General features: G+C 41.3%; 1 protein-coding gene across 4 annotated transcripts in view; it reads left to right on the top strand.

Moving 5' to 3' along the window:
- The window catches only part of PBX4 (PBX homeobox 4), a 57,889-nt gene that overhangs the window by 12,654 nt on the left and 23,916 nt on the right, over positions 1–21,319 (top strand). For all 4 annotated transcript variants that reach the window (XM_081319905.1, XM_081319906.1, XM_081319904.1 and 1 more), the window contains exon 2: positions 7,195–7,268. In XM_081319905.1, the coding sequence (XP_081176031.1) occupies positions 7,195–7,268 (74 nt within the window). The remainder of the gene's footprint in view (positions 1–7,194; positions 7,269–21,319) is intronic.

Below are 21,319 nucleotides of genomic sequence, written 5' to 3' on the forward strand. Positions count from 1 at the left end.
TAGGGAAAATGAAAAAGTTCTTTGGTCCATGCTAAATAAAATCAAGGCAGATACAATGCCAATCTCCCTGAAAACCTCTTAAGACTGAGCAGCATTACCAAGGCCGGAATCAAAATCTTGCTATAATGCTGAGGAACTACAGGCAACCCTCGACTTATGACCACAATTGAGCCCAAAATTTCTGCTGCTAAGTGAGATGTTTGTTACCTGTGTTTTGCCGCATTTTCAATCTTTTTTGCTATGGTTGTTAAGTGAATCCCTGCAATTGTTCGATTAGTAACTCGGTTATTAAGTGAGTCTGGCTTCTCCATTGGCTTTGCTGTCTCCAGGACACTGTAACCATCATAAATATGAGTCAGTTGCAAAGTATCTAAATTTTGATCACATGACCGTGGGAACGCCGCAAATGTAAAAAATGTTCATAAGTCACTTTTTTCAGTCACTTCGAATGAAAGTTTGTAAATCGAGGATTATCTGTTTAGGAACTGAAACAATGAGCACTAACTAAGGAGAAGAGTGCCACTAACCAATCACAGATGTGTGTCTATTTTTGGGGAGTATAATATAATAAGATATCTTTGGACTCAGGTACAATGGTGGTGTTCAAGGTTACGCATTATATTTTAGGAAAAAATAGACGAGGGTTTATTCATTTATTTATTTATTCGGTTTATATACCGCCCTACTCCCAAAGGACTCAGGGCGGTTTACAAGGCAAAATTTAAAAACAATGCAATATAAAATTAAAATTAAATTAAATTAAGTCTAGCCGCAAAAATTAAAATCACAATTTAAAAACATTAAACCCCTCAGTCCAGACCAGATAGCTCAAAAAGCCAGGTTTTTAGGTCCCGGCGAAACGAACGAAGGTCGGGGGCAGTCCGGAGTTCCGTTGGCAGTTGATTCCATAGGGCAGGCGCGCCCACAGAGAACACCCTCCCCCTGTGGATCGCCCGTTGGCAATCCTTGACCGGTGGTACCCTGAGGAGGCCCTCCCTGTGGGAGCGCACAGGATGATGGGAAATTGACGCTGGCAGCAGGTGCTCCCTTAGATAACCCGGACCCATGCCATTTAGGGCTTTATAGGTCATCACCAGCACCTTGAATCTCACCCGGAGGGCAACTGGAAGCCAATGCAGCTCGCGGAGAAGAGGTGTTACATGGGAGTATCGGGAGACTCCCATCACAACTCGCGCGGCCGCATTCTGCACCAGCTGAAGTCTCCGAGTGGTCCTCAGGGGCAGCCCCATATAGAGAGCATTGCATTAGTCTAGCCGGGAGGTCACGAGCGCATGGGTGACTGTGCGTAGGGCATCTCGGTCCAGATAGGGTTGCTGTCATATGTTTGCAAGAAAAAAAGTCACATTCACATGAAGCTTGACTCCCTGTAGAAAAGGTCTAGTGAGAGGTTGAGCCCAATAGAGGAACATTCTCAGATTCTTTTGAGTTTGTGAATACCTAGAACAGTGGTCCCCTTCATGGATTACTGCCTTGTCGTGGCGAAGGGGCTTGCGTAATTCAATGAAGCTATGAGCTATGCCGTGCAGGGCCACCCAAGACGGACAGGTCATAGCAGAGAGTTCTGACAAAACGTGATCCACTGGAGAAGGAAATGGCAACCCACTCCAGTATCTTTGCCATGAAAACCCTATGGACAGTACCAAAAGGCAAAACGATATGACGCTGGAAGATGAGCCCCTCAGGTCGGAAGGCGTCCAATATGCTACTGGGGAAGAGCAGAGGGCTAGTACTAGTAGCGCCAGAAAGAATGAAGCGACTGGGCCAAAGCCGAAAGGACGCTCAGCTGTGGATGTGTCTGGTGGTGAAAGGAAAGTCCGATGCTGTAAAGATTTTTTCTCCATAGGAACCTGGAATGTAAGATCCATGAATCAAGGAAAACTGGACGTGGTCAAACAAGAGATGAAAAGGCTGAACATCAACATCTTAGGTATCAGCGAACTAAAATGGACAGGAATGGGTGAATTTAATTCAGATGACCATCAGGTATACTACTGCGGGCAAGAATCCTTCAGAAGAAATGGAGTAGCCTTCATAGTCAATAAAAGAGTAGGAAAAGCAATACTGGGATACAATCCTCAAAATGACAGAATGATCTCAGTTCGAATCCAAGGGAAACCATTCAATATCACAGTAGTCCAAGTCTATGCCCCAACCACCAGTGCTGAAGAGGATGAAATTGACCAGTTCTATGAAGCACTACAGCACCTTATAGAACCTTGGTGGCGAACCTTTTAGAGACCGAGTGCCCAAACTGCAACCCAAAACCCACTTATTTATCGCTGGGTGCCAGGTGGGCGTGGCCCACTGGGTGGGTGTGGCTGTGGTGGTCATGGAAGATTGGGTGGGTGTGGCCAAGGTGGGTGTGGTCACATCAATGTTGCTCATGGGGAGGGACACCTGTGGGGGGTGGGCAGGGTTGGGGGTGCTCCAGGAGGTCTCTGGCAGGTGGGGCGGTAGGCAGGAGACTCATCCTGTGGGGTGAGGCGAGGCAAGGTGGGGGTGCTATTGCCATGGGGCAAGGCAAGGGCTAGGGCAGCTGCTGCCTGACACCATCGGCCCCCGCACACAGAGGCCAGCGAGCGCATGGGGGCCGACGGTGTCCGTCAGTAGCCACAGCCTTCTGGCCCCTCGACAGGCGCACTCTGGGGCTCCGCAGCCCATCGCCAGCAGTTCAAAGAAGCAGCCTCCAAGATGGATGGTTGGCCAACAGCTGAGGAGGTGATGCAGTGGGTTGTGCCTGGGAAAAGGAGAGCATGCGAGGCCAGGAGGGACAGGATGGGGGGGAGGGAAACCAGACATGCCAGGATGCATTCAGCCACGTGGGACCTCGGCAAATTAGCAGGCGGCTGGTTGAAGAGGGACAGTTGCCATTTCCAGGGCGTAGTGTGTGTGCCCACAGAGAGGGCTCTGAGTGCCGCCTCTGGCACCCGTGCCATAGGCTCGCCACCACTGACCTAGAATTTGAACAAGGGGCTTGTGTTATCTATAAACTTGATCCATGCTAAATGAAGCTTGTTTGTGCAGCTAGGAAAGTTGAACTGTATGTTGCTAGAACTGGGAGTGATTAATGCATCATTGAAAAAGGGAGTAGTACCTAAAAAGTGTAGTATTTGAAGATCCCATCTCTCAATCCAGCTACTCCGGGCATATGATGATCAAATAGTTGTTAGGGAATGTATTGGAGAAAGTAGTGGGGATTCAGCTACAGCAGAGGTGTCAAACTCAATTTCATTGAGGGACGCATCAGCATTGTGGTGTCCTCGGGGGGATGTGGGGGCGTGGCCCACTGGGTGGGCATGGCTGTGGTGGTCACGGCTCACTGGGTGGGGGTGGCTGGGGGCATGGCCACCTCGACGTTGCTTGTGGGGGGAATGCCTGTGGGAGCTGGGCAGGGTTGGGGGAAATCCAGGGGGTCTCTGGTGGGTGGGGTGGTGGGCAGGAGGCTCATCCTGTGGGGTGAGGCGAGGTGAGGCAGGGAGCAGGGCAGGGGTGCCGTTGCCTCAGGACAAGGCAAGGTGAGGCAGGGGCCAGGGCGGCTACTGCCTGACACCATCAGCCCCTGCACACAGAGGCCAGCGAGCGCATGGGGCCTGACGGTGTCCGTCAGCAGCCCCAGCCTACCGGCCCCTCGACCAGCACGTTCTGGGGCTCCACAGTCTGCTGCAAATACCGGGCCAGCCCTCCAACAGCAGGCAGAGTAGGGGAGGGAAGGGGGAGGCATGTGATGCAGACTGCCGGACATGCCTATTCCATCCCATCTGTTTTTACTTGCAGTTGGAGAGCCGCAGCTGGTCATCTCGGTCCCCTCGCAGATCTTGCCCTTGGTCCGCATGTGGAGCCTGTTCCTTTCATGCACCCGATGCACCTTGGCCTGCCTTGGACTAATGCTGCCAGCAGCTTGTGCAGGTCCATTAGGCTCCCACCACCACCTGGAGTGGCAGCCCCGCCCAGCACAAAGGAGGCAAAGTGGCCAGTTAGGAAGCTCCAGAAGATATGGTAGAGCACGTCCATGCCCAGCAAGCAAAAGGCCACCCCAAGCGGGGAAAGCCAGATCCCCATCTCTCTTGATTTTTTAATGCCACTGAATATTCCTCTGGATTGTCTGCAGGAATTGGGATAACTCCCTGTTACTCAGAGGTTCTTCTTCTTCCTAAGTGGGTGATTTGAGTTGATGTGTCGGGCCGAAAAGTAGTCAAACCTGTGAATGCTTCACTTGGAATAGTGCTTGTTTTTCACAGTTATATAGCTGCCTATTTCACAATAAAGTGACTCTTGGCGGCTTACAATAAAAACAATCATAAAATCCAAATGCAGTTAACTGCAATTAAAAACATCACCTATAATAATATTATTGACAATGGAGAGAATTGATGTTAAACAATGCAGCCGTCTCATCAATGCGCCATTGCCTTGAGGTCTCCGGGTCTGCTGACACAGCTGTTTTTTAAGGGACCTCTGGCAGGATGTCAAGGAGGGTCAGTCTCATTTTGGAAGTGGGGGTGTGTGTGGTGGATGTTCCACTAGACCAGGGGTAGGCAACCTCGGCTCTTTTATGACTCATGGACTTCAACTCCCAGAATTCCTGAGCCAGCCTGGCTGGCTCAGGAATTCTGGGAGTTGAAGTCCATGAGTCATAAAAGAGCCGAGGTTGCCTACCCCTGCACTAGACAGATGCCATAGCAGAAAAAGCTTAGCTCCCAGTTACCTGCAGGACTATCTATCCCAGGGCTTTTCAACCTTTTCACCCATTGTACCACTTTTAGGATATGGCAACATCCGAGTACCACCAGTCGCCTAGCAAGGTGTCAAAAACTTGGATGACCCCTCCCAAAAAGGAAAAAAGTGATGAAGTACATGTAGTCCTCGACTTACAACATTTCGCTTAGTGACTGTTCAGAGTTACAATGGCACTGAAAAAAGTGCCCCCCATGCCACAGCCGAGCAAGACACCTGCCTGCTTGCTTGGTGGCCCTCTTCCTCCTGTCCGAGGTTTTCATTGTGGTGAGCATTTCTGTTGAGGATTGGCAGCGGGGGTGGGGTGGGGGGTGTTTGGTTTTTATTCCCCTCCGTCTGCTGGGTGGTTGCAGCAGGTTTTGATCACTTCACATGACCCTGGGACACTGTGACCATCATAAATATGAATCAGTTGCCAAGCATCTGAATGTAAATCACAAGACCCTGGGGATGCTGCAACATTCCAGCTGATCGGCGCTTCTGGGCTCAGCAGAAGCACCGGGATCAGCGCCGAGGTCCAGCTGGAGCCTGGCGCTGATCCTGGCGCTTCCTCTGATCCCTGACAGCCCTGCAGCTCCAGCCGTCTCTCGCTCAGGCTTGTGCGGTGCTGCCACCGGTTCAGCTCATTCCCCTCCCCCGCTACCACTTTTCTAGGATGGTCGCGTACCACCTCCCAGGTGCCATTGTACCACAGGTGGTACCCGTACCACTGGTTGAAAAGCCCTGATCTATCCTACTCAACTAGGTCTGCTATATGGAATTTTTAAGGAGAACAACGCTCAAGATACTAAACTGCCCTAGCGAATTCGTCTGTCAGTGGTTATAATTCCTGCATTTTTATTGTATGGTACTGTAAACTACATTGAACCCTTTGGGAAATTGTGGGTCATAAATCATTGTTTAAATAAATGAACAAAAACCTTTATAAGTGTTCAGGTGCCCGTGTGTCCATCTCACTGAATAACTGCAATCTCAGCTACCCCGTTGCAGTTGTGCCTTGGGGTGAGGAAGGCCCTGGGAGGCTCTGTGCCTACTGGCATGCAGAAAACTGCCATGGGCCAGGAACCCCACTGGTGCATAGGTCTTTCCCCTGCCCTATCACTTTCCTGGAAGACTTGAGCCTTCTCCTTGCCCCGCCATTTTTCCAGAAGGTTTAGGTCTTCCTCCCTCCATATCACCCCCAGAATGCTTTGCCCTTCTCTCCACCCCCTCACTCTTGAAGCTCTGGGAGGCTGCAGAGTACAGGAGGGGAAAAGGCCATAGACTGGGGAGAGACAAGGAGGTGGGAGTAAGTGAAGCGCCACTGTGGTCGTAAATGCAAGCGGGCTGCCAAGAACCTGAATTTTGATGTGACTTCAGGAGCCCTGCAGTGGCTATAACTTCAAAAATTGGTCATAGGTTCCTGTGTTCAGCACCTCCGTGACCTTAATAGTCACTGAACGAATGATTTTTAAGTCGAGGACTTCCTGCAGTCTGTTTGATTATGTGTAAATAAAGTCTCAGTTCATGTGGGAGGTTGCTGTTCTGGGAAGATGCCCCTTCATACTGTTGTGATTCAGGGTCAGCCTGTGGGTTCGGCAGTTGGGTCGGACGACTCAGAGGAGGAGGGGGGTGTTGAAGACCTTGTTGATGATAGCCCTCAGCCAGGCCCCTCCCACTTGGTCACCACGGAGACCCAGCTGTGTGAGCCTGACAGTGTGGATGAAGATGACCCACAGCTGGCCCTGTTCAAGGACGCCCGATGCAGGAGGCAGTCAATTAGGAGTAAACAGAGGAAGGCAATGGGGCTTCTCGGAAGGAGGCAGAGAGAAGCCACGCCCTGAACTCTATATAAGGGGAATGTCTGGGAGGGCTGGTTTGCTGAAGGCAACCGCTTGGATGGTTCATGTCTTTAAGCTTCTGTTTCTTGGTTGTGTCTTGTTTGTTTTTGTTGCAATAAATTTGGCAAGCATATTCCAGCCTCTTGCCGTTTGTGGAGGGGTTGTCCCTGCCTTTTCTGCAGGGCCGGTAGCAGGCTGGTACAGAACACATACAAAGCTGAGAATTCTACCCTGGAGATAGAAATTTATAAAACCAGAAGCCTAGCTACAGTTATGACAAAAAGCTTTGACTTCTTTGTTTAGGAAAGATTAAAAAAATGTAAACAAACTGGTTACTTTAGAACAAAACCTCCTTGATTCGGCCAGAAATGTGTAAGAGAAAAATTGTCTGTTGTACAAGTGATTTATCAATTCTGATTTGGAGTCTGTGTTTGTGTCATGAGTCACCATGTAATTATATAAGTTTAACTTTTTGTGGTGTTTAGTTAATATATATATTACGGGCCTTGAATGAACTAGTAGTGAATATGGTTTTGAATGAAATGCATTGCCTCTTCTTTGTTTTCATTTTTTATTCTTTTTGTCATTCATTCTGTTTTTCCTTTCTCTCTTTCTTTAGGAAACATGCCTTGAATTGCCACCGAATGAAACCTGCTCTTTTCAGTGTGTTATGTGATATTAAAGAAAAAACAGGTTTGTTGGCATTTCCATTTTTTTTATCTGAAAACTAACAGTACCAGCTAATAAAATGGATGTACAACAATATCCTAGTTCTTAAACTGACTGCTGATATTTGAACCAATAATTAATTAGAAATTATTTAGGACTTTGGCGACCTAAAACTTTTAATAGGACTCTGTTCCTAAATTATTTGTAAACTGATTATTTTCAGGCTACAAAGTATTTTGTTCTGAACAAAATACTAACAGTTCAGAAGAGGTCTTTTGTTTCTCTTGCCTTTTTAAATAAAACAGGGACCAAGTATATTTTCATCATTCAAGAAATCAAACTGATATCAAGCTGCATTTACTGGCCCTCTCTCCATACTTATTGTGTTAATGACATTTATTTAATATCACCCACTGCTATCAGCTGTGCATTGACAAGTGATGTTCAATCACTTTTCTCAATGTTTTATTCTGCTATGTTAAACGTTTTGTGTTTTTTCTTTTGATTGAATTTGAATTCAGTATGATGATTATCATCTGTAAAATTAACCTTTTTACAGACAAACTTAATTTTATGGCGTAAACAACTTGTTGAACACCAAAGGCCACAATGGAAATGTCTTGCTCTAGAGAGCTGTATAACTAATTTGTATAATTTAATTTCTGTATAATGAATATAATTTGCATATCATTCATATTAACACAGTCACCATGATAATAGCAGGTGATGCCTTTTATGCTGTGTCTGGCATAAAATCATTTAGCAGTCTCAGGTGACACGACATAAAGATCTGCAAATAGCAGATAATGTTGGCTGTCATTTGGACTGAAGGGCTTCTAAAATTCGTATGAATGGCATATCTCACATGCTGCTTTTTCCCTTTTTAGTGAATAATTCATGTGCGCTTGCAAGTTACTTGAAGGGGTTTAGCCTGTCCTTCATACCAGAGAATGTTTTAAGTAAGGAATAGCTGCTTACCTGGAATGAATGCTTAGTTCACTGGAAGTTATTGTGGGTGGTTGGATTGTCTTCTGGCCATTTGAGATTAACATATGAATTTCTGATATTTGTGGACCAAATGTACAAGAGAACAGAGCTCCTCTATTTCTAATAATTACTCCGAAGAAGGAAAATTATCATGCAGAAATGAAAAAAGTTGTCTGTTCTTCAGGCCCCTTCTGAACGGTTGCTCCTATAAATCTTCTCTTCCTTTGTTTATTCTAGAATTAGCACTTGGGCATCTCTGCCATTTCTGAATCAATCCCATACCTTTATGATCTCACTGTCTCACTTTGACATCCGAACTAATTTATTTCTGGCTAAGTGGTAGTTCCACAGGAAACTATAGTTAATCCAAATTTCCAATAGATGTTCAAGATCTCATTGGAACTTGAAAGTAGGCCATTCTCCCATGAGTTGAAACGCTTGCCTAATTCTGTTTTCTGGATTTTGCTCCTTTCTCACAGAAATTAAGTTGCAGTAATTAGGAAGTTGTAGTGCCTTGTTTTGTAGGTCCCACTCCCAGTTTTGAATACAGATGTTTTGAATGTTAAACTGAAAACACCAGAAATAGAGAGAGGGCTTTGATTAAATGCCTTTTGTTTCCACCTGTTAATGGATGGAATTATTGGAAGGGCATTGATTGCTTTATGTACCATTCTCTGTTTCAGAATTACCACAGTTAATTTAAACCATTTCTAAGGGTTTGGTGAGCAAAAATAGTGTGAGGAGGATATTACTGTTAACAATAGATGAGCAAGAGTATTATTCCCTTTTCAGTAGAATTTGCACAGAACATTTTTTTTGTGATGGATTGTAACTTTTACACCACATTCATTTATCTCTCTAATGGTACTGCTCAGAATAAGTGGTCTGTAATTAATTGCCTTTTTGTCTTACATCCATAAACATTTCTTTTCATTATATTATTCTAAGCATCTTCTTAAAATGTCTTCTGTTACATTCCACATAAAATGCATATGACCTTTAATTATTCAAGGTGATACGGAAATTGCAGTAATCCTAATACTGAGTGTGTAAAATAATTACTGTTATATAAACTCTTGCCTGATAGCTGAGATAAGATTTTACATCAGATTTCTTCTTCTTCTTCTTCTTCTTCTTCTTCTTCTTCTTCTTCTTCTTCTTCTTCTTCTTCTTCTTCTTCTTCTTCTTCTTCTTCTTCTTCTTCTTCTTCTTCTTCTTCTTCTTCTTCTTCTTCTTCTTCTTCTTCTTCTTCTGTTTTATTGGTTTTTATAAGGGTGGGAAGGAAAAAGTGGGTGGGTAGGGATTGGGGTTAGTATACAGGGAAGGTTGGGATAGGGATTGGGGTTTCCCCCGATAACATTCAATATTTGACAAACAGCATATTGTCTGGGTACATATATATAAATGAGAATATTAGATGATTGATAACAATAATAAATATAGTAAATTATAATAAAAATATTAAGTTTTCAATCCATAATATTTTTCTTACTAAAATACATTCAAAAATACATATCACCTTCCTTTCTCTCTAATTCGGTTATCTAGCCATTGATAAAATTTAGTCCAAGTTCTATAGTAAACTGAATCCTCTTTCTCATTAATCTCTAGAGTTAATCTATCCATTTCTGCACAATCTATTATTTTCTTTATTAATACTTATTCAGTCGGTAAATTTTCATTTTTTCAGTATTGGGCATAGATAATTCTTGCTGCTGTTAATACATGTAATATTAAATAACTTATTCTTCTAAAGGAGAGAGAAAAGAACCAGGAACTGAGGGGTGATATAACAGTGGCTTTCTTTTAGTCATCTTTCAATCTGCTATTTCCTTTTTCAGATATTTAAAAAAAGATTTGCAAAACTTGGTAAACCAGGGATTGCCAGATTATCCTGCTGGACCATGTGCAACCCTATCAAAACTTGCTTTGGGTTTTGCTCCTTATTTAATCTGGGCTAAATTGCAATAGGCAGTTGTAGTGTTATTCATATAAAGAGAATTACACAAATTGTTATATCTTTGTAGGGGGTTCATATATTTTAAAGTTTCAGAACCCTGGTATTTTACCACTAAAATAAAGAAGAAACAAGAAATGGAGGAATACATAATGAAAAATAGCATGCCTCTTCCATTCTCTTCCATTTTGTCAATATTTATATCTAGTCTTAGATTTGTCATTTTAAATTTGTCTATTCATTCAGATCAGGTACATTTTACTGATTTCCCGAGACCAGAGTTCATGTAAGATGTTAGTGGCCAAATTTCAAATGATTTGCAAATTCTAATTTTGTGATAATATATTTTATAAATTATATATAATAATATATATTATGCATTATTATGTATACGTATCACTATTATGCATTGATATGTAGTACAGGCAGGTAGCTTTGCTTTTTCCAGATAACTTAGGTGAATACTAAGATGGGCCAGTGAAAGACAATTTTCTTGGTGGCATTTCCCTTTTGAAATGTCATGTGTTCCTTAGAAGAAAAGAGTCAGCATTGGCTATATTGATTTTCCTGAGTCTTTTTTAGACCATAGAAACACTGAACAAAAAGGAACCAGCATGTTGGTATTAAATGAGAACTTTACCAATAGCTTTCTTATAAAAGCAATTGCCTTTTTATGGCAGGATAGCTCTGCAAAATTAGGTATGTACATGTTTAAATTTCTCTCTTTTTCCACAGCTGAAAAGGCACCGATTTCAAACTTCTACTTTAATGAAATCTGTTTCCTGCTAGAACTTAAACTCTCTGGTTGGGCAATTTGTATTTTTTTAAAACCCTCAAGTTGCAATTCATTTTAATGTGAGCATATTTGGACTAAAGGATTGCAGCCCCATAGTTACAGAGGATTTGTTTAGGTCTCATAGGTTTTTGAATGTCTGATGGCCTGTCTGTTCCTTATTTAAATTATGGAGAGCAGATGTTATGGCTTTGAGCAAACAAAGGCCTGATCATACTGTAGTAATAGGGCTGATGCTCAGTTTTAACTATTTAGGTGCCCATGCTTGCTTTTAACTCGGAATCAATGTTAAGTATGTGGCTTTTTGTTTGTGTTCTTTTTGTCTTTCCCTTTGCTATCTTCTAGCTTCTGCATTCTTACCATTGACATTGTAAGAACAAAACAATGTGGTGGTTCTGTCAGAAAATACATTCTGTTATTTCTATTTATATATTCTGATTGTTTCTTTGCGTTTTGGCTTTGATGTTTAAATGTGTGAATTAATACAAGGTTGTTATATTAATTTTAATAATACATGTCCCTATTGTATTTTTGGGTGGGATGTCATCAGAATGCACTGTTCCCTGATTATCCGGGTCTACAGTATTCTCTATTTTCTTTCTTTGGTGAAGAAATAAAGCAAGTGAAATGTGTTAAAACAATTGCAGAAGGTTTTGCTAAGAAAAAAAAAGCTACTTCTTTGGCCTAGATATGTCTGTGAAGCAATTCCATGTGGACTGCTGTAACCATATCACAGTTTCAGCAAGCATGGTAAAATGTTGTGGCTATGTTTATTTTAAGAAGAATAGAAAAGTAAGAAAGAATTAATTTACATTTTAATGCTTGAATAAGCTGCCTGAGGATAAGAGAAAATAGTATTCAACAAAATATAATTTTTGGCTGCAACATGTCTAAAAAACAGAATCTCTGGAAATACAGATGTTATTTCTTTCTTTTTAATAAGCACTAATATAAATTAATACAGTATATGTGCTAGAGGAAGGGGTTCAAAATAAGGTAGTCTATTGTGGAATTATCCTCCCTTTTAGCTAGATTTTCAGATTTTGGCCAGGTAAATACAGTATTGAAATCTTATCTGATCCAACTGTAGGTACAACTAATAGTTCAGATTTTGTCAGAATTATCTGGGTCTGAAGTAATTTTAGCTATCTTTAATAAAGTTGGATGAAGAAAATTACTTGAAATTAAAAATCTTATTTCATTATTTGTTGAAACGGGATATAAAGAATTTTTTAAAATAAAATGATCCTTGACAGAAATCAGGGCACAGCAATAGAAGCATCTTTACCAGTACCATTGAAAGGTGTGAATAGTTATAGGAATATGATAAAAAGAGTATATGTTAAAATCGTTTTGGGATCTCTTCACAGTTGTCTCTTCACAGTTGTCACCATAATACATTAATTTAGAGTTGCTTATGGCCAATTAAATTATCTATTTTAATCACATAAAGAGATGCTTTGTTTTGGGGTGAGCTAGACATCTATGAAGGAGTAGAGATTGCATTGTGGTGAGATCAGTTACTGCAGGGGTGTCAAACTGCCGGCCTGTGGGCCGGACGCATCACGACAAAACCGTGCCTACCCCATTGCCGGCAATGGGGAAAAAGCTCCGATATGTTGCGGGTTGTCGCGAGTTTGACACCCCTGAGTTACTGGATGGGGTTTTTCTGGCCAGCCAACTCTCTCCAGATAAAGGGAACATCCTGAGATTGCCCATGTGCGCTCTGGACAGCTAAAATTGCAGGAACTGGTCCTTATTTCGTTATCATAATTTCAGTTTGCTTACTTGCTTTTCATCTGTTAAGAATCTTGCAATCCACAAGTCTTACAACACACCAGGTGAGTTTGTTTTAATCCTTAGCAAAATAATTTTTAAAGATTTGTTTTAAGGACAGCCCCCCCTTTTAATAAATAGCAAAAAGATGATTAGAATGTTGATTTTCAAACTTATGAGTGGAATAAAGGTCTAGATAGATTTGACATAAAAATTTAAAATTAATCTTGGGAGTCCTTCTGTGGAAGAATGCTATTGTTTTGAATTCCTAAGATGGAAATTCGATCACTGAATCCTAGAAGAAATCAGAGAGGACGTTTTCTTTTTTGTAGTTTATTTATTTGCATAATTGTAATTTTAATAAAAATTATAAAAGGATGCTTTGGACAGCATTAATGGAAGGTGGATACTGAATCCTTCCCTTTATTTTACCATCTGTAGGTTTATTGTTCCAACCACTTTGGGTCTTATTCAAGTAGTGAATAATTAAGAAAAGTGACTAGAATAATAGGCTTGGGGATAATGAACTGATGGGAACTAGAAAGGCTCTTTGCTTTTTACCAGGCTTCAGTTTACTGTCAAAAGATGATGAACTGTGTTTTATAATTTGCAGGTAAATAGGATAGAAATATGAAAATATTTATCTGTCACCTTTATCTCAGCATTTATCCCATTTATTGTTGTAACCTGTTCACTAGACTTGAGGAGAACTGCTTGATATGTATGAACTGAACCAATGGTAGTTTTGGTAATAAAACTCTTCCCCACGTTTTGTGATTGCCATTTAGATGCCTTTGTTTTCAATAGTTGGGGAAAAAAGCCCAGTTATAAAAGTCAAAGATGTAACTTTATATTCAATTGGATGCTAAAATTATCTTCCATCTTTATGAATGTATACCCCATTCATTTTGATAGTGGTAATACCATCTTAGGTATTAGGCTGATAGAATTTTGTCAAGAGAATACGATGGTCATAGCAAATACTCTTTTCCAACAACCCAAGAGATGGCTCTACACATGGACATCACCAGACGGTCAACACAGAAATCAGATTGACTATATGCTCTGGAGCCAAAGATGGAGAAACACTATACAGTCAGTAAAAACAAGACCAGGAGCTGACTGTGGCTCAGATCATGAGCTTCTCATTGCAAAGTTTAGGCTTAAACTGAAGAAAGTAGGGAAAAGCACTAGGCCACTCAGGTATGAATTAAATCATATCCCTGTTGAATATACAGTAGAGGTGACAAATAGATTTAAGGAATTAGATCTGATAGACAGAGTGCCTGAAGAACTATGGACAGAGGTTCGCAACATTGTACAAGAGGTAGCAACCAAAACCATCCCAAAGAAAAAGAAATGCAAGAAAGCAAAATGGCTGTCTGAGGAAGCTTTGCAAATAGCTGAGGAAAGGAGCGAAGCGAAAGGCAAGGGAGAAAAAGAAAGATATGCCCAATTGAATGCAGAATTCCAGAGAATAGCTAGAAGAGATAAGAATGCCTTCTTAAATGAACAGTGCAAACAAATAGAAGAAAACAATAGAATAGGGAGGACCAGAGATCTCTTCAAGAAAATTGGAGAGATGAAGGGAACGTTTAATGCAAAAATGGGCACGATAAAGGACCAAAATGGCAGGGACATAACAGAGGCAGAAAAGATTAAGAAGAGGTGGCAAAATTACACAGAAGAACTATACAAGAATGAGCTTAATGTCCCTGATAATCACAATGAGGTGGTCACTGACCTCGAGCCAGACATCCTAGAATGTGAAATGAAGTGGGCCTTAGAAAAGCTGAGCAACAACAAAGCTAGTGGAGGTGACAGTATTCCAGCTGAGCTATTCAAAATCTTAAAAGACGATGCAGTAAAAGTGCTACACTCAATTTGCCAGCAAATTTGGAAAACTCAACAGTGGCCACAGGATTGGAAAAGATCAGTTTACATTCCAATTCCAAAGAAAGGCAGTGCCAAAGAATGTTCAAACTATTGCACCATTGCACTCATTTCACATGCTAGTAAAGTTATGTTTAAAATCCTACAAGCTAGACTCCAGCAGTATGTGGATCAAGAACTACCAGAAGTACAGGCAGGATTTCGAAGAGGCAGAGGAACTAGAGATCAAATTGCCAACATACGCTGGATCATGGAGAAAGCTAGAGAGTTCCAGAAAAACATCTACTTCTGCTTCATTGACACTGGTAAAGCCTTTGATTGTGTGGATCATAACAAACTGTGGCAAGTTCTTAAAGAGATGGGCATACCAGACCATCTTATTTGTCTCTTGAGAAACCTATATGTGGGCCAAGAAGCAACAGTGAGAACTGTACATGGAACCACTGATTGGTTCAAAATTGGGAAAGGAGTCCGGCAAGGCTGTATACTGTCGCCCTGCCTATTTAGCTTATATGCAGAGCACATCATGAGAAAGGCAGGGCTAGAGGAATCAAAAGTTGGAATTAAGATTGCCAGAAGATATCAACAACCTATGCAAATGATACCATTCTAATGGCAGAAAGTGAAGAAGAACTAAAGAGCCGCTTGTTGCGGGTAAAAAAGTATAGTGCAAAACCTGGGTTGAAACTTAACATTAAGAAAACCAAGATCATGGCATCCGGCCCTCTCAATTTTTTTTTTAATTCCATTTATATCCCGCCCTTCTCCGAAGACTCAGGGCGGCTTACAAGCTTAGCAGTAGCCTTCATTCTATGTATTGCCTGCTTATTAGGGCTTTCCTGGCAAATAGATGGGGAAGAAATGGAGGTAGTTTAGAAGGCCAGATCCTGAAGCTAAAACTCAAATACTTTGGCCACCTAATGAGAAGGAAGGACTCACTGGAGAAGAGTCTAATGCTGGGAAAGATTGAGGGCAATAGAAGAAAGGGACGACAAAGAATGAGGTGGCTGGATGGAGTCACTGAAGCAGTAGGCGTGAGCTTAAATGGACTCCAGAAGATGGTAGAGGAGAGGAAGGCCTGGAAGAACGTTGTCCATAGGGTCGCGATGGGTCGGACACGACTTCGCAGCTAACAACAACAACAACAACACCATCTTAACAACATTAAATATGTAATGTATCTTGATCTTGTGTGCATTCACTCAGAAAGAAACAATTTTGCATCTCTTATTTTAACCTTTGAAACACAAATTAGAAATATTTATAAAATAAATAGGCTCCACTGAATCTTAAAGTGACATCCTCCAAAGTAAGAGTAACGTAAGACTTCATATTAGCTGTATGAAATTAGAACGTTCAGTGTTTTAGAAGGCAGCCCATTTTAACTGCAACTAAATATAATAATAATAATAATAATAATAATAATAATAATTATTATTATTATTATTATTATTATTATTATTATTATTATTATTATTATTATTATTATTATTATTATTTGGAAGGGACTTTGGACGTCATCTAGTACAACCCCCTGCTTGGGCAGGAAAACCCTATATCATTTCAAACATGGTTGTCCAATCTCTTCCAGTGTTGGAGCATTCACAGCTTCTGGGGGCAGGTTGTTCCACTGGTTAATTTTTCTAACTGTCAGGAAGTTTCTCCTTAGTTCTAGGTTGCTTCTCTCCTTGATTAGTTTCCATCCGTTGCTTCTTTTGTCCTGCCTTCGGGCGCTTTGGAGAATATCTTGACTCCCTCTTCTTTGTGGCAACCCCTGAGATATTGGAACACTGCTATCATGTCACCCCTCGTCCTTCTCTTTATTAAACTAGATATATCCAATTCCAGCAACCGTTCCTTATATGTTTTAGCCTCCAGTCCCCTAATCATCTTTCTTGCTCTTCTCTGTACTCTTTTTGAACTGAGCAAGGACAACATGCTCAGTGGCTAAGTCAGGTCATTCTACACAATGATTTATAGTATGGGTCATCCGGCCATTGTTTGTGCCAAAATAAGGAGTAATGCAGATTATTTGAACAATGGCTGATAATGATATGAAGATGCTGTACTTGAGGTTCACATGTTTATAGAATGTACAAGTTGCTGAAATCTATGCAAATTATTTAATTAAAGCTTTTTTACTTTACATGTATAGTAATAGCTGAGACATTACATTAATGGGAGACTCCAATCCGCACCTCTCTTGCTGTTCACAGAAGAGAAGGTGCTGGAGAGATTCTTCCTTCTTCCTTTTCATGGAAATACAGCTGAGGGTGGATAATAACAGTGAAGGCTCTTGGGGGAAGGGTTAAGATGAGAGGATCTTCAAGGCACCAAGTGGAAAGTTCTCCAATTTCTTATACCTCTTCTTCTACACTAAGATTTATAAAACATATTTTAGGCAGGTTTTGTAGTAGGATAATTCTTTATATACCCCTCAAACCTAAGCTAAAACCTTACCAATTCTTTGAGTGACATGTCCTTCATAGAACTTTATAATTTACCAGTACTTGGTTGAAGTGCGAACTACTACAGTATATCAGTTTTATTGGCATGAACATCCTGTATTTGCTGCTTGCATATTTCAGTTAATATATTTTTTTCTCTCTGTGAACAAAAAATGTTCTGTCATAAGCCAGGAATATGAGCCCTGCTGCTTTTATTGCCGTATGGAAGAGAAAAATCTGGATTGGAAAATGAGCCTCAACAAATTGCATATCATTCTTGTTTTGGCACCAGTGCTCTCATACAGTTCATTACAGCACTGCAGCATGTTAATTAATGATATGTAAATATATTGCAATGATTGCATTTGCATATTGATTGAGGTCTCAGTACCTTAGGTTGTGATGTGTTTTAATTAAGAGCTAATTAGAAATGATGGGAATTTCACTTGGCTCAGCCTAATTATTTTCCATTTTAATGAATATGTAGAGAGTGTTATGATTAGGAATCAGAACAATCCATGGCATATTAGTATATACGACTGCACAGGTTCTTAGGGTTTTATGGTGTTCACAATCGTCCATTAAAAACATCCATAAAAATTAAGGCTGCCAACCAATGGAAAGATTTCTTGAACTATTACTAATTTAATGGATTAATTAGATGATTGGGATAAATATTAAAGTAATTGGTTCAAGTAATATTTTGAGGTTATTTAATGAAGATAGCCGTTTCTCTCCACTAATTAACAGAGACAAATCTACTCTTTTGTTTGGAAAAAATGTTATCTAGTTCACTTACTAACTTGAGTTAACATGCAATAAAAAACCCACATTGTTGGCTGTAATGAACAATTTAATGCTTTAGGCCTTAATAAAAATTATTCATGAATTAGATGCCGTGGCTTTTTTTTTAAAAGGCTGACTAGAGGTTTGATGATCTGAATAGTCATAGGAACCCAAGTACAGATTCTCTCAATGCTCTGTCTGATACAACTGATGGTGTTGCAATGATGAATATAGCAGAAAACTCCAGTGGTGTTGCTATACTGGTAAGAGTATTTAGAACAGAACAGAACAGAACAGAATAGATGGAAGGGACCTTGGAGGTCTTCTAGTCCAGGGCTTTTAAACCTTTTCACCCATTGTACCACTTTTAGGATATGGCAACATCTGAGTACCACCAGCTGAATAGCAAGGTGTCAAAAACTTGATGACAAAAAAGAGGAAAAAGTACAGGTAGTCCTCGACTTACAACAGTTCGCTTAGTGACTGTTCAAAGTTACCATGGCACTGAAAAAAGTGCTCCCCAAGCCACAGCTGAGCAAGACACCTGCCTGCCTGCCCGGCGGCACTCTTCTTCCTGTCCGAGGTTTTCATTGTTGTGAGCATTTCTGTTGAGGATTGGAAGCGAGGGTGGGGTGGGTGTTTGGTTTTTATTTCCCCCGTCTGCTGGGTGGTTGCAGCAGGTTTTGATCACTTCACATGACCCTGGGACACTGACCGTCATAAATATGAATCAGTTGCCAAGCATCTGAATGTAAATCACAAGACCCTGGAGATGCTGCAACATTCCAGCTGATCGGCACTTCTTCTGGGCTCTGCCTGGTGCTGATCCTGGTGCTTCCTCTGAGCCCTGACAGCCCCGAAGAAGCGCTGATCCTGGCGCTTCCACTGATCCTGGCAGCCCTGCAGCTCCATCCATCTCTCGCTCAGGCTTGTGTGGTGCTGCCACCGGTTCAGCTCATTCCCCTCCCCCGTTACCACTTTTCCAGGATGGTCGTGTACCACCTGCCAGGTGCCAATGTACCACAGGTGGTACCCGTACCACTGGTTGAAAAGCCCTGTTCTAGTCCAACCCACTGCTTAGGCAGGAAACCCTATACCATTTCAGACAAATGATTGTCCAATCTCTTCTTAAAATTTATGTATTGGAGCATTTACAGCTTCTGGAGGCAAGTTGTTCCACTGATTAATTGTTCTAACTGTCAAGAAATTTCTTCTTAGTTTATTGGAAACAGTATCTTTAGCCTGGGAGTGCTTCTTCCAAACATGTAATTGGATTCTTTCTTTTAATATTAAATTTGTAAACCTGAAAAAGGGCCAGATTATGTTTAATAAATTCACCAAAGAAATGGTTTTTTTAATATCTGGAGAAAAAGTAGCCATAGTAGACCACTACATATACCTTGGCCAACGGATCTCAATGGAAGGTGATAAAAGAAATTGAACAGCGTGTTATATGTGATTGGCAGGCATTCGGCAAGCTAAGCATAATTTTCAAGAACAACCTCCCTCTGTGCCTGAAGAGAAAAGATTTTGATCAGTGTTTGTGCTAACTGCTCTAACATATTCTGGTGACACTAACCTCACAATGGATACAAAGAGCCACGGGAAGAAACATGCTCGGCATTACAAGACAAGATAGAAAGACTTGCACATGGATTAGAAAAGAAAAGTATATCACCAAGAGAGTAAAAGAATCAAAATGGAAACGGGCTGGTCACCTAGCAAGAAGAACTGATGGCAGATGGACCAAGGCATCATAGAATGGATCCCACTTGATAAAAAGCATCCACAAGAGACCTAAAACAAGATGGATCGACAACATCAGCAAGTATTGCGGGCCCAATTAGCAAAAGAAAACTCAGGACCATATTGGTTGGAAACGTGCAGAAGAGGCATTCATCCTGCAGTGGATAGACAATGGCTAAAACGATGGTGAATATTAATTTGGTACTTTCAAGTCGCTTTTGACTCTTAGCAAATGGCTGTATAGATCCCTGGATTTTTTGGAAGTGATTTGCCATTCCCTCCTTCCTTGGGGGACGAGGGAGTGACTGACCCAAAGCCATCCAAGTAGGTTTGAGAAAAGCATGCTTTTATACTATTAGTGCTGCTATGTATGTTCCATGTTCAGAGCTGTCATTGACCAGTCTATTGGTCTTCAGCTACCCCATTTCTGAATCTCAATTGGATATTGTCATTGCACAGCTGTTTCTATTTCTTGAACCCAGTTGGCTGGGAAAGAATAAACAGGAGGTTGAGATCCTAATCACTGTTGCTAGCCTACTTTATAATCCACATGCTAATCAGTTATGGAAAGTCTGCACTTTTCTTGCTTTTGCAAAGTCATTAATATCATACAGATCCAACAGGCTTATGGCATGGATGATGGACCTGAATTGCTTTTGTAATGTGTATATGTTCTATGTGGTTTTTTTTTGTTTCTTTGTAAAATGTTTTGAGCTGCTTAAAGTAGGGTGGTATTGAAATGTCTGTATAAACAAATTATGCTTGTTGAATTCTTGGTGTTTTTGAGCGTGGTTTTCTTCTTGCAGATGTTTGATTCCAGGTTAAGTAACATCCATCAGTGCTCAACTTTACGTGCCATTTTGAACTTCTTTGAAAATAATAGATAAGCAATACTTGCAATGGATATCCATTTGAACAATGACAGATGGGTATTTCTAAGTTTATATGGCAAAGGGGAAGAAACCAAGAATTAGATATAAACTTTTGCAAGATGCTAAGGAAAGAGGAGGTTTGGATTTACCAGATTTAAAATTGTATTTCGATGCTTGCTGTTTGGTCTAGCTCAGGGGTCGGCAACTTTGAACATTCAAAGAACCACTTGGACCCGTTCCCCAGGGAAAAAAAACCACTGGGAGCCACAAAACTCGCACACGAGGCAGGGAGCTTGATTGAAGAGTTTAATTAAAAAGAAATAGAGGTTGCTGTGTATGAGTTCCCCCCCCCTCTCTGTCTCTCTGTCCCTCCCTCCCTCCGATCTTCTGCTCACCTGGCAAGCTGTCTTCAAGCTGACACATTCTTATTAGGCTGGCTCTCCTGCCCTTGAGAGCTGCTGCTTTCTGCTGCTTCCTGCTTCCTGTGGAGACGCAGCAAAGGCAGGAGCCCTGCCCAATAAGCTTGTTAGCTTCTCTCTTTTTTACACACACACACACACGGAGAGAAAAAGAGAGAGAGGGGGGGAGGTGTGCAGGTGCCTTTTTCTGTCTGCAAATGGTGGAGGATGGGAGCCGCAGAAGACTGAAAGAGCCACATGCGGCTCCAGAGCCATGGTTTGCCAACCCGTGGTCTAGCTAAAAGAATGGATGAACCTCCAAAATAAGAGGCTATTTGATTTAGAGGGTCATGAATTAAGATTTGGTTAATTATAGTATGACAAGGTCAAAGTAAATGATGACTTTAATAACTATTTTGT

The sequence above is a fragment of the Vipera berus genome (assembly GCF_964194415.1).
Source record: "Vipera berus genome assembly, chromosome: 2".
Classification (NCBI taxonomy): Eukaryota; Metazoa; Chordata; class Lepidosauria; order Squamata; family Viperidae; genus Vipera; species Vipera berus.